This window comes from Spodoptera frugiperda, chromosome 29 (assembly GCF_023101765.2).
Source record: "Spodoptera frugiperda isolate SF20-4 chromosome 29, AGI-APGP_CSIRO_Sfru_2.0, whole genome shotgun sequence".
Lineage (NCBI taxonomy): Eukaryota > Metazoa > Arthropoda > Insecta > Lepidoptera > Noctuidae > Spodoptera > Spodoptera frugiperda.
Window position 1 is genome coordinate 10,187,032 of NC_064240.1, and position 14,623 is coordinate 10,201,654.

Sequence of the window (14,623 nt, forward strand, 5' to 3'; positions counted from 1 at the left end):
TTGTGGTCAAATTCGTATGCGGTTATCTGTTAGCCAGACGCGTTTGCTGTGCGAATTTGAACCTTAATTGGTAAATTATTGATATATTGACAATGTATGGTCACTGGTGTTTGTATTGGAAATTGGTATTAGTTTCTGATTAAATGAGAAAAATGCATAAACAATAAAAATACGCATTAGGTTTAACCTTCTGTAATGTATAGTTGACAGTCGATATTGTAAACTACTATTATTGTTGTAGCTTCCCGAGATTAAAAAGAAGTATAAACGTCTCTTAAATATAAAGCAGAGCTAAGTTCAAAATTTTATTGAATTTCTCCAGAGCTGCGGAGTACCCAACAGGTCTACCGGGGCTCCGATTTGAAAAGCAGGAGTAGGAACGGGTGATTTTTAGTCAGTACCTAAGAATCTAACATACTCTCTCGCCTCGCCCAAGACAGGAGAAGTCATTGGATGATTTTCCTCTGTTAAAAAAAGATTCAATAACTGAGTGCATCCTATACATATAACAAAATGTGCTATCAACCAATTTTATCTCAAAGACATTCCACTTCAAGCTTTGAATCTTGAAAGTACAAAACCCACAAACTCAGTTATTACACATTTGTTGAAAGTAAATTGAAAAATGATTCATACAGCGTAACCATTCGACCTTCATACTCCATGGTGCATCATACTCTGAAAATAATTCAGCTGTTAGTCGACCTCGCTACAAATAAAATAACTTTTAGTTTACGACACTGCTCTTTACCTAGTTACGCTTAAATAATGCTTGTACTCAGAATTTTAGAATAGTTTTAGAAGTTAGTGTTTGAGACTTGCAATCGTGGTGGCAAATTATTATGGTGTGACTAAAGCTAGACGAAATATTTATGAGTCAAATAATCTTTAGCCTATTGTGTCATATTTAACAGCTACAACTCCTTAAATAGAATATTTAATTAAGATCTCTATTTCTTTAAAAGCTGTCATCTACTGATCAATTTCATCATTCCATCAAAATTGCTTCCGTTTTATCAGAATGCTAGAACCAAACTTTATGATTTCCTCCACATTAATTAATACGATTGCTTCACCGAAATACGAAATCGGATGTTTCATTAAAATTGATTTAATTAAACAGATAATTCTACCCGACACTACAAAGCAACCATCTTTAAATAGGTTAATCGATTTTCATTCAAATCTCGAGTTCCGCTTAACAGCATCTGTCGACTAAGTATAGATTATTTTATGTACTTCTTTATGGGGTATTTAAAAGAACGAGAGGACTGTTCATAAAACTAAATATACCACCCGACTTGTTAGAGGTGATTAAGTAACCGAGCCAGCCGATAGATGTATCTTATTTCCCTATTCCAATATCGGAAGCCCGCAACTGCGCCCGCTGAACCGAACGACGTAATTACTCACTTTCAAACTACTAAACTGCTCTTAGCGATTAGTCATGTCTGTCAACATGTACACCTACCGCCGTATTATTAAGTGGATCCGTATCGTGTAATCTTGTTACTAATTTAATGTTATTTTGTTACAGATTCGAACCCCAACGCTCAAGCTTCCAGCACAAAATTGACTGAATATAACAAAATTGTGATAAAAAACGTCTACGGGCTTCCACTTTACGCTTTAATATTTTATACGACATGAAGAGAAGTTGGCAATCCATTGACAGTTTACGTTCGAAGTGAAGTTGTGTATTGTGAATTTGTGAGGCAATGGAGTGAAAAGAAGGCGATGACGGCGAGGGAGGTGGAGTTGACGGGCGGCGCGCCGTGGGGCTTCCGCATGCACGGCGGCACCGATCAAAACCAACCACTCAGAATCTCAAGGGTACGTTCAAAATGTTTTCTACGTTATTCCGAGCATACTTCCCGCGAGCGACTGCGACGCGACGCTTACAATCTTTGCTCGCGAAATATTAAACTACGAGACGCCTCCACTTCAACACAAACGACTCACAGTAGTTTCACAAATTGTTTCTAAATCCAGCTCTAACGGTTCTATATAACATTTTTTATAATAAACATCCGTTGAACCCTTATCCTATAAACCAATATTACGTCACGCCTACTGACACTGACGCTTTACACAACTAATCGAAATCAATTGGCGTGAAATGTTCCATAATGAAGCAGCTTGCAATACTTGGTTCGTAATGTAATAAGAGTGGGGAATATTTCTTCAAACTCCTCCCAGGATCAGATTACGCAATTAAAGTTCGTTGTAGATGGTGAAACAGCTCGTTCTTGTCTAAAGCGCTTTGTTTGTGGGAACTCAGTACAATTTACCAAGAGAATTGTACTATTGAGAGGAAACTAGTTGTTATATTACTGTTTGTTGAAGCTCGAAGAGTACGAGTATCATCGTCTGCCTGATTATTTAGTTCCTTCCTTTGTGAAAATATTAATTCATATTTATTTTCCTTCGGTTTTAATGCTCCAACCACCTGTTATGTTGTTTTGTTCCTGAGAAGTTTATGTTCTTTTGTATTTCTCCTGTTGGATTACAGTGAATATGTATGAAATATCATAATGGATTACACTTCTTATTTGTTTCCTTGAGAACCGTCGAAAGCTCCTTGTTTACAAAGGAATATCTAATAAGACAAAGCAATTGGTTTGTGCGTTTACCTGAAAGGTCTTTGAGTGGATTAGGTTACAGATTGCCTTTCAAACCTATAACTTGTAATAGTGATCTTCCTAATGCAATAATTTATATGCTCTTAGAAAATAGTGTAACCACTAACTAGTTAAGATTTTTCATACTTATTTTAATCAGAAAGTTATTTATGATACTAACTAAATATACTTAGGTAATACTTTAGAAGGAATGACCTGTCTTTTATTGTAAAGAATCTGATCCTTGACTATATTGACTGAACTATTATAATCTGACTCGTTGATCGAGTGGTCGCGAGTACGACTGCTTGATCAACGAGGGGCATCAAATTCGATTCCCGGGTCGTCTAATTGAAAAATGAGCTGTTTTCGCTTTTTTGAAAAATTCTCTGTAGCATAGAGTACTACTGAGAGAACCCCATATTACATGGAACTTAAACACAAATGGTGAAAAGTGGATGCACATTGTACAGTGGCATTACGTGTCTTAATGTGCAACTCTACCTTTCCTTTCGGGGATAAAAGACGTGACGTTACTGACTATTATAATCTGATCAAATCAAATCGAACCTAATTTAACTCTTATGTCTAATTAACAGTCACATTATTTCCTCACAGTAGATACTAATAGGTTTACAGTCTACTCACATATCACACATTTATTAACTTATCAATTTTCTTTTATTATTTATTTCTTTCTTTCTTATTTAGTTTTATTATTTTTCCAGCGATACAGCGATACTGTTCAGCGCAACCTTGATGTAAGTAGAGTGAGATACCAAGAAACGGTTTGTTCACCAAACAGTAATCAATCATGTTCTCCTAAGAGACCGATATCTTCTTCAATAAGTATTTGTTTTGTTTATCCAACCAAAATAACGGCACCCCTGACACTTATAATTTGTCTTACCTTTTTATTAACTTCTATAATTATTATTGCACGAGTTCCTTTAAGTATTGCTGTTTGGGTTTGTCTAATGAGTTTGTTTTTTCTTTAACCATATTAATTGATTTTGATTTTAGTTTGATTACTTATCCATTTTAATTATCATTGTTTTGATGAATGTGGTGCTTTATTTTAATATCGCTTTATAATCAAATTAATATAAACTGCCTCGTTGGCCGAGTGGTCGCAAGTGCGATTGTCGGGCAAGGGGTCTCGGGTTCGATTCGGACCCAATAACAGTGCTCGCCAGGGTCGAGCACTATTACTGGGTTTTTTTCGGTTTTTCGAAAATGTCTCAGTAGTAGCACGGAGTCTGGAATTGTGCCCAGTATATTATGGCAATAGGCTCACCCCCTATTACATGGGTTTTATAACACAAATGGTGAAAAGTGGGTGTACATTGTATAACGGCATTACGTGCCGTAATGTGCACCTCTGCCTATCCCTTCGGGGATAAAAGGCATGACGTTGCAATCAAATTAATAATGCGCTGATAAGTGAGTCTGCGACAAACTTAACTTTTAACTTTCATCGAAGAATCCTAAGGACTATATCACATGGTAGATAAGTATAATTTTGTGTATGTCATCACTTTTAAAGTGGTTCTTAAAAGGCCATCCAGCAAATCCAACACAACTGCCTTACTTGTCATCTTTTTTTGAAGTTTTGGACGCTTTCTAGTCTCTTCGCATAAAATTAATAGGCACTTACAAGATCAAAGAAAATTTTTAATATCTGTCAGCAATTTTTGAATATTGTAATTCTGATTGTACATCGTTTGTGTATCTGATTAACATAATGTCACTGATTTTATAATAGATAGATATAGAAAAGAGAGAAACTGATAGCGATTGAGCTTTGACGTCATTTCAAAACTAGGTATTAGGGTGTTCTTCTACCAGAGATGTGCTATGTGACATTAATACTAAACTATGTAGCTGTGCGAGGAAGATGCGCAGCTCGAGTATGCGATGTATCAATAGTAGGGAAGCCATCCATTGCACACATCCATAGCACGCATCCATAACACGCATCTTTATATATGCACCAATGAATATGATTGGTGGAAGTCAAACATTTATTATTTATTAAAGGTATTAAATATGTATATTCCGATACCACTTTTATTTATCACGGAAATATTTACAAAATACACCATAAGGATTATTATTTTTTCTTCTTCCAACCAAGTTTCGCTTCAATATCAATAGATGGCGCTGACAGTAGGGTAAATCCCTTGCTTAATGGACACGATATCGTAATCCTTTTGTATAGCCCTGAGTATAGCCAAAGATTATTGTTTGATGGCCCGATGAGTAAGATAGGGCCTAATTTAAGGGCCCTTTCTTACGAAGATAGGAAACGGTTTTGTTACGGAGCTACGGCTGTGAGATGAGGAATAAGGAAATGGAATTCGTTTGTGCCATTGATATGTTGTTAGCGGATCATTGTGTTAGTATTACGTGTTAGTGTTGCTATTGACAGATGATTATCTTGTGTTAATTGGAACTGTTCTTAGGTGTGAAAGTATGTTTTGTCTATATTACCCAGTTTAGTTTTCTTCCCAATGTGATGATGATCACAGACTTGACGGAATACAAAACAAATAATAAAAAACTGCGTAAAAAACTAAGTAAACAATAAATAAAATACTGAGTTCAAATACCGGCTTCAAAAACCTAAAACTAAAGACAAACAACAAAAAGTTAATACTAAAAAACATAAAAAGCATAATTGATGCATTACTCGCTGCTACAAATTTCCAAAGCTGCCTCGGTTTACCTAGGATTCCATCATCAGATCCTGACTGGGTAAAAGGGCATCGGGAATATAAGCTCTTGAACAAAAATAAAATCGATCCACAATTTGCGGAGTAATCGGTAAACAAATAAAGAACATCCGAACTGAGTACCTCCTCCTTTTTGGAAGTCGGTAAAAATACGAGGAAATTAATTATTACGGATATTTTCTTTTAATCTGAATACCAATCTATTTATAAAGTTATCTAGAATCCACAAAATCTTCAGTACCAAACCATAATATTGTATATGAGCAGTTGAGCTACACGTAATAAAATTAGCTAGGTATGAAAATTATGTAAATGAAATGGACTAGTCTGCTAATGATGTAAACTTAACCTTAATTTAATACTTCAGTTTATAACCCGCTGCGGTGCAATTAACCTTTTTCAAGCTAATTACGAAAAGATCGTCTGCAGCTTAAAATTTTCTATAGTTTATTATAACTAAAGTTAGTTTCATAAGTTTCGAAGATAGCTTAGTTTACCCCATTTTACGAGTAAGTACTTTTTAATAATTTTTAGGTCACCATTGTCCTAGTTTTAGAATAGACATTTAATAAAATTGTTTGTAATATTATTAAAATAACTGCTTCTAACTTCATGTATAGGAATATGCATACGACACATACACAAAAAATTTTTTTTTACAAATTTTGTTTATCTGTCTGTTTGTTCCGTCTAATCTCTGAAATGGCTTGACCGACTTTAGTGTTTTAAAGATTGAACTACAGGCTACGTAGTGAACTTATGCTTTATTGAGTTTATTTGCTGCCAATAAACAATGAAGTAACATAAACATCACATGACCCAAAATTGAGAAGCAAGAGCCTTATGTAACCTATATCTCTGAACATCGGGCTGTGGACGGACTCCATCTCAGAGACATTTAGGTACAGAGACACTTAGGTAGGTAGACAGTGCACCACTGTGACCATTGTACTCTCACGTCTAGATAAGCACTTAAACCATTTACTAAGATCTGTCTACATTCAGCACTTAGACTATTTACAGAGCATCCTCAGCACTAGTAAGATTAAGTGCTTGAAGTAACATCTAGGTGAACATCTTACCTACATCGAGCATCATGAAATAGTTGTTTTCTGTTTTGAGTATGAATAAGGAATCAAGCATTGATTCTTGGTTTCAAACCTCTGGGAGAGCAATAGGGTTAGGTATTGCTATACCGAAATCCTCAAGGGAAGGTCCATTGTTACAATGAGGACAGTTGGACATCAGATAACATCACCTCTCTACCCCTCCTTGGTGGTTACCTCTTGTCTGTAAGTATATGAGACACAATAGAAAACACATTGTGACTCGCTTAGATCTGTGTTGCGACTTGCGACACACAACGGGTTAAAGGACCAATAATTACCATGATTATAAGAAGGAAGCCTTTTAGATTTTTGATTCTGCAGCGTTTAATTACGCCTTAAACCGCTGAATGTGGATATTATGGAATCTTTCTTACGTATCTAGGGGAAGCATTTAAACCAGGTGTAGATCACTGGTTGTTTATAAAGGTCAGATCATACATAACAAGCACGTCTTTACGCGATGCATATAATGATACACAACGTTACTAAGTACACAAACAAAATAAAAATATCTAAGCAAATGTAGATTAAAACAATTTGTAATTGACCAAAGCAACCTATAGATATCATTTACGTAACATAAGTGTCGGTTTGAAAAGTTGAAAATGAACCGGTTTCAAATGGTTCTGAATAATTTCAAACTCTCAGAATACGAAAGTTTTCACAAAAGTTTGGATATTAAAATTAATAGACGCGGAAAGTCAACCCGAGTGAATGCTTGTATTTTAAGCGGTGAAATTTTAACCACGTAGACGTTATTTCGGAGTTATACTCCTCCATGTTTTGTTAGGCCCTCACTAAAGGTCATTTGACTTGGTTTTAGTTTACAGTATTGCGTATATTTTTTTTTCTTGGTTAAATGTCATTTTATCGCCTTATGTGTTTTCTGTTAAATGTCATATCAAAGTGTGGGAGAGCCACAGCCGCACGAGTGGTTCGGCTCGACTGGAATGATATCACGGCTTCACAGAAAACCGATGTCAAACAACGCTTGCGTTGTGTTTCGTTATATGTAAGTGAGGTTACCGGAGGCCCAATTCCCAGATTTCCCAATCCCCGATTCCTTAACATTCCTTAACAACCCCCAACCCACAAATACCTAACCCCTAAAAAGCTGGCAGCACACTTGTAACGCCTCTGGTGTTTCAAGTGTCCAGTGCGGCAATTGCTAACCATCAGGTGATGCGTCTGTTCGTTTACCGGCTTATACAATCAATACGCGCAATATCATAATATCTATAGAAGAATGAAGTAAAATCAGTTCTTGATGTCCAGTGAGTACGTGCAGTAATATATTAAAGAAGAATGATGTAAAATCATTCTTGAGTCCACTCTGTACGTAGTTTCACCTCAATCCCTCTGAGTCCTCTAGTCTACAGTCGACTAAAGTCTACCTACAGGTTGTCACAAAAGTGTCAAAGGGTAAGCGTGATTACGCCGAGATTGCGACGTTCACAACGCTTTGTCGTTTGTTCGCGCGTAAATTATACTTACGCGTGCCATAATGCCACGTTCTCATTTAGAAAATCATCCTGTCATGGAGTATACGGTAATGGAGTCCTTGCCATAGGTGCAAAACTGTATAAAGAATGTGGAACTGTAGGCACAACTATTGTTTTTGTAGTAAAACTCAATTCAATAAAGACATTACGGAAGTTAGTGAGTTGGTAAACTTTGAACTAACTGCTGTCATTTAATAGATAGTTTGGTATCTAAGCTGAGTGTAAAATTGTATATGTATATGAATATTATGCATTTTGGAACAAACGCGTTTTCAACCAACTTCTAACCTACTATTCAGTTCTTATAATAGTAATTTTATGCTTTTTAGTTATAACTTTTTGTTTTAGTGTTTGGTTTTTTGAAGCCGGTTATTTAAACGAAGTTTTTTTTTATATTTAAACACCACTCCTTGCCACAATGTTTCCTACTATATACATAGAGATAGTACTCCTTTGTCTCTATACTCCATGCATCCCTTAACTTCGTTCGCGCGGTTTATCGCGCACCACGCATAAAACGCAGCGACGAAGGGCGGGTGAAGTGTCTAGAATTAATAATTAAATTGTATAATTCGTGTTTAATTGCAAACAAGGCTTTATTGTTTAAGGTTAAGAACTATTATGCTATGGCGTGTGATTATGTAATTAATTTTGTTACTTTTTTGGTTGATTGCCAGTTTTCTTGTAAATTTTCGTATCGTGTTTTTACGTTTTTACTTATTAAGACGTTGAACTAACTAATTTTCATACTTTATGATCGATTGGGATAAAGTTTAACTTAGTATCACTAACCAAATCTGTACAATCCACAAACAAACCTAAAAACACGAAACACCATTTCAATAGACCTCTTATCTCTCTACACTATTAAGGGATGTCCTCAAAGAATGTATGACAGAAAAAAACTATTGTGGGTCTACCGTTATTGGGCAGTCACTTAACTGGTTGTCGGATGCAGGGCACGTGTTACTCGTGACTCCACGACGCACGTGTCTGGCCTCACGATATTGGGCCTTATAACATACCTACCTAATAACCACTCGAATCCTGAGCCCAATTTATCCCATGTTCTTCCTCCTATTCCCTGCACTTTTATCATGTTCCAAACCTTCTTCCTTTGTATTCTATGGAACTGGTAACTGTATAAATCAATACTGTAATATAATGGATTCCCCGTAAGCGGAATGCTTTCTGATTTTCTGGAAGTTTCGATCTATAATAGACTGTGTTTTTCGAGGAATCTCGATGTGGAATTTCTGTGTGATGTCACAATAATTAGTCACTAGTTGTTGCTAACGGTTTCATTTGTACCATAACACGTCTATCTAAGAAGAGTAAAGTGTTACAATATTTTCGCCAATTAGATACGGATATTTTTTATTTTATTGTAATATTTGGCCAATGGTTATTAGGTTAACCGACGTTGTTAGGTTCAGTGCATGAATAGTACACAATTCAGAATGTTTTTTAGATCCAAAAATGAATCTTAGATCCTTAGCAAAAAGTACAATTCTTTTGAATAGTTATGTTTTGTTTCTTTGTGAATATTATATCACCTTTTATATAACCATTAACACAATTCGCAGCACATTAAAACACAACAAAATAAAATTCAAAGATAAAATAAAACGAATCAAGTGGTAGACGCGAGCAACTCTTGATATAATTGCACTAACGAGAACGCTCAAAGTTGTGCATTTAATTATAACAATCTGGAAGACGAGGCTTCTACCAAGGAGTTTCTATATACACGTTTGATGCTCACTACCAGGAAGAGGTTCCACTCTGCTTGGCGGAATTTACTATGTTGTTGGTTACATTAATGTGTTTCTAGAATGTTCGATAAAGGTGATTTCATCATGAATACATTTTTAGTTCAAAAATAACTACAAGTTCGCTCAAATACCCTTAGTACGAATTTGCTTTACGTTTGAAGTAATTGAGCGCGTTCGGCACTCTGATTGGTTGGTTTATTCAAGCCGGCCAATCAGAGCGCCGAACGCGATCTCGTTTCGATTACTTTAAACGTAAAGCAAACTCGTACTAAGGGTACAGTTGTGTGTTCAAACAAAATTGATTCTAAACTTAAAGCAAACTTGCTTGGAGCTGTGAACTACCTAGCGGGTTACCGAGGCTCCAGTTCGAAGAGCAGCAGTAGGAACAAGGTGGTTTTTAGTCAGTAAGAGTCTGACTCTCCCTCTCGCCTCACCAAGGGCGGGAGAAGTAATTGGATGATTTTCTCCCTTAAAAAAAGTATACTTGCCTAAGTTAATATTAATTTACAAAAAGTGTAGGTAGTATTTGCTACGCAAACTCTTTCAAAACGAATCTTCTATCAACTTTTAACTACGTGAGAAAAGTTACCCTGTTATAATGTTTTCAATATAAATAGTTAGCTAGTAGGTAACTTACCTACTACATAAATAAGTATTGGGTAACTTTACGCTAAAAAAGTGGCACGATGATAAGTACCTAAGTAGAAAAAAAATATCTATAAATTCTTAAAGTCTTTACTATTATTTTAACAGTACCTAAACACTTTCATACTCAGTAAGAGTTTTATAACTAAGTACTTCGTAAGTTCCTAACATCCGAACACTACTTTTAGATATAAAGCATTATGTAGTAGACCCAATTTGAGAAATGTCTGTAGGTCTGTAAAAGTGGCATTTATTTTAATTACTCGTAGGTATAGCACAGGCACGTTTCAAACAACAAAATTGAAAGAAAGACAGAAAGAAAATTAATTCATTTGGCCAAACACCAGACACAAACAATATCCATAGGTAATACCACTTAGGTAAAATTAATCTAAGTTTAGGAGTGGGAGCAAATACGTTATTTCTACGTATAAAACATACCTAAGAAGTGACATCACGCGATATTTTAAATCGATATATCTTCTAAAGTATTTGTTTCCGAAACAAAATAAGAAATACGTATCTAATATTTTAAAACAATCTACATCTACAATCTACAAATTAGTCATCTATCCTATTGTACGTGTTTTGTTTACTCCTTCAAGAAGAAAGTGTTTCAAGGAAATGATATTAATCTGCAGCCTCTAAGTGAACGTCTCTACATGGTTAGGCTTTTGCATCGACTTACAAGGACGTGAAACAATGGAGTGCACTTACCATTTGAATTTCCCCACATACGGCCTTCTCCTTTCCTTATTCAACGCTCCAATGCAACTGTTTTTACCTTTCTTATTTCTTTGTTCGATTTGGTATAGTCTAGAATGGGTACACTAAGGTAGATTACTATGTTAGACTTGTGGGGAAAGTAGGGTTTGGGTGTGTTTTTTAGGTTAATTTATTTTGTACACACCTAAAAAGTATTTTGTGAACCCAAAAGATTACTAGATAGTAAATAGAAAAAAAAAACGTCTAAAAGAGGTTAATTAAATGGAGAAGAATGGCAAAAGAAGACGTCTCGATCCAATAATGTCGGAATTAAATAATTTTGAGGAAAAAAATCACATAAAAATATCCCAAATGTGCCCTTAACTATTTAAGGGCACATTTGGGATCACCAACACTAAGAATTTACAACCTAAGAAAATCTATAAATCCGCACAACATCTATTACATTACAATGTCACCAACGTAACTTACAACCCCATATTACTTAATTATCTACAACTAGCTACAGGCTATACCCAAAGCCGTCTAGTAATAGCTTTTGGGGGGTCATTTATACAGAAATGTCATTATCAGCGCCGTAACTGGTGGGACTAATAGACCGCGATGATTAGCAGCCATGTGGACATATTTCCATAATTCGGTTTCGAAATTGAATTTGTGGTCGCAGCTTGTTGTTCGAGCTATATGAGGTTATATTGCTACTGGTGACCGTTAATGAGTATCATGTTCGTAGTGTTGGTAATTTTAATTTTACTCTATTTTGTTGGGCGAGTATACTGATTAATGTTAAGCTCGATTTTGTAATTCTAGTAGTAATTTATATATTATGGGGGTATAGGAAAGGTCTGGCTTTTACCAGCTGATCTGCTATTAAAACTTAATCTACAATGAATAATTACAGGACTTGTGAGAAGTTAATGTTAGGTAAGCAAATGAATGCAGTACTTAGTAGTCGTTTGTATGTGACCTGTAAATATTATACACTCGATATTTTAGCACTCGTTCTTTTTCCTCTAGAATGTTTTAAGGATCAAATCCAAAAACTTACCTGTTAATAGTTTCATCTTTAGAGACTAACAAATAGTACTTATCTACCTAAAAATCTTGAGGGCAATGAATCACTATAAAGTTTCGCACCTAAGTATAAAAATAGGAGAAGTTTTATATTAATAAAGTAATTTGAAATATTAGCCAGTATCCTAATCTCATATTATTTCCATACAATGTGAGAAAGGTCATTAACCTATTGGGGATCGGAGTCCTTACGATCGCATGACTTAAGACCGTGTTACGCCTTCGTCGGGCATTCGACAAGATTAATATTCGAAGCGGGTGATGGGCAACATAACAATGGTCGAGTCTAACGCGCATGCATTTTCTATAATGCCCATATAATGTTTCGATGGAATTAGTTAGTTTGCGGGCAACCTCCTTCGCTTTTGTATCGTGTCGTGTGTGACTTTCTTCGCGTGTTTTTAGACTGTTTTAGTTTGTTTTGCGGTGAATCTTTACCTTTGTGGTATAAAAAGATACCATTTATTTGTTCACGATTAAGTAAAAATGTATTGAATTCACCACTTTGCTTTGGAAAGTTTCTGTGTTTCATTTCAAGTTCATCACAATTTTTTATAACCTTATGCAAAGATTGTTTCCTTTCTCCGAGTGTCGTAGATAAGGGTAGAAACAATGACCTTTCTCAACGTGAAATCGCGTGTGTACGTGTGTTGAGTGTTTTGTGAGTGCGTGCGAGGGGTGGGCACAATACCCGGAATACCCGGACTACCCGGACTACCCGGACTACCCGGATATGTTGAAGTTTTGCTCCCCGGGTGCGAGGCGAAGGGAACCCAATGCGGTTTGTAACTTCGCTCTGTTCCATAGTTCTACGCTTGCCAATAATATTGTATAGTTGTGTAAAATCAAATATATAAGGAAGGTTTTGTTTGCCGGTTGCGGTTTTTGGTTTTCGTGTTGTGTTTATGTTTAGCGGTCTTTATCCTTGTTGGATATTAGGTATAGTATAATATGAAGGTTTCTTTGTAGAAAGGTATTTTGGACGTAGGAATACATAGATATTAGATAGTATAGGCAAGTATACAATATAAATATATTCATTGATCTGATCAAAAAAGCTGAACGAAATAAATATTTTTCTGCTACATCCATCGAGGCTCTCTTTGCAAATTTCTTTCTTCTCAGGTACTTAAGAACCTAATAGTTGTAATCAACTGCTGCTGATGTTGTATGAATAACATTAAAATTATAAACAAAAAAAAAATGCAGCGTTTTTCGGGAGCGTTCCGTTTACACTCTTTATAAATAGGCACTTATAATCGTAGTGCTACGAGTATTCTGGCAGGCGTTGACATCAGAATCTGTACCTAAGCGCAGCTGGACACCATTTTAATGAATGTTAGTGACCATAGTCTAGTCTAGGCAACTACAATCCCTTTGTGTTTCTACTAAGCTTGTTGTGCAATCCTTTACCTACGTATACAACTGACAGGGTCTATTTGTAAATAGTTAGGTAGTGTGTAACATAGGTACTATAAATATTGAACTAAATTAATTATTATGTTATCGGCTTACTCACGTAACTGTTTGACGGGGAACTCGACTAGTTTCAAGCCATGCTAGAGGCTCATATTCATGAGCAGCATTCCGCGACACACGACGCGGCTATTGTCGCTCTGCTAACATAATATTATGCTAACGTAAGTCGATAACATAATAATTAATTTAGTATGTCTCACGAAAGTTATAATAAAATTTATTATACTTTTTATAGAAAAAAATATGACATGGGTACGGACCAAGAGTCCGTGGAGAACTAATATAAATATAACTAAAAAAAGTAGTAAGGTACGTCGTACTATTTCCCAAAGGGTAGGTCCCTATCTATTCATCATCCTCTTAACAGTTACAAGACATCTACTATTAAACATACAAATATAAAACATAAATAATAAATGTTTATTAGATAGCAATATATATTTTACCTTTCAAAATTACAAAGAAAATATCTAACTTTTATGATCAAAAGAAAGATAAACTAAGGTAGGTACTACTTTGTCTATCTGTCATAATACAAGTATGATGAATAAATAATATTTTATTTTCACATTTGTCTTCATGATTTATGGAGGTTAAAGTGTTAGATCGCTTTGATCTAAATACTTAGACAAAAACAAATAATACACATAACATTCTCAAGATACATTTAAGTATTTATTTGATAAGCCAGCTTCTCAAATAAATACAATATAATAGGGATGAAAAAGAAAAATCTATTTAGGTAATGAAAAAATTTTAGACACGTTTTATTTTATTTTTATTATATTTATAACAATACTTAGATAAAACGAATCAAAGTTTAGGAGTGGAAGCAAATACGTAATTTCTACGTATAAAACATACCTAGAAATGACGTCACGCGATATTTCAAATCGACATATCTTCGAAAGTACGGTATTTGTTTCCATAAGAAAATAAAACATACGTGTCAAATAT

The 14,623-nt window shown here is 35.2% G+C and overlaps 1 protein-coding gene across 5 annotated transcripts in view; it reads left to right on the forward strand.

Annotated features, from left to right (window-relative positions):
* The window catches only part of LOC118268087 (sorbin and SH3 domain-containing protein 1), a 208,535-nt gene that overhangs the window by 32,368 nt on the left and 161,544 nt on the right, over positions 1-14,623 (forward strand). For 4 of the 5 annotated variants that reach the window (XM_050706568.1, XM_050706572.1, XM_050706571.1 and 1 more), the window contains exons 2-3: positions 1,538-1,833; positions 3,350-3,382. In XM_050706568.1, the coding sequence (XP_050562525.1) occupies positions 1,738-1,833; positions 3,350-3,382 (129 nt within the window). In that variant the 5' untranslated portion in view covers positions 1,538-1,737. The remainder of the gene's footprint in view (positions 1-1,537; positions 1,834-3,349; positions 3,383-14,623) is intronic. The other variant, XM_050706569.1, reaches the window with a different exon arrangement.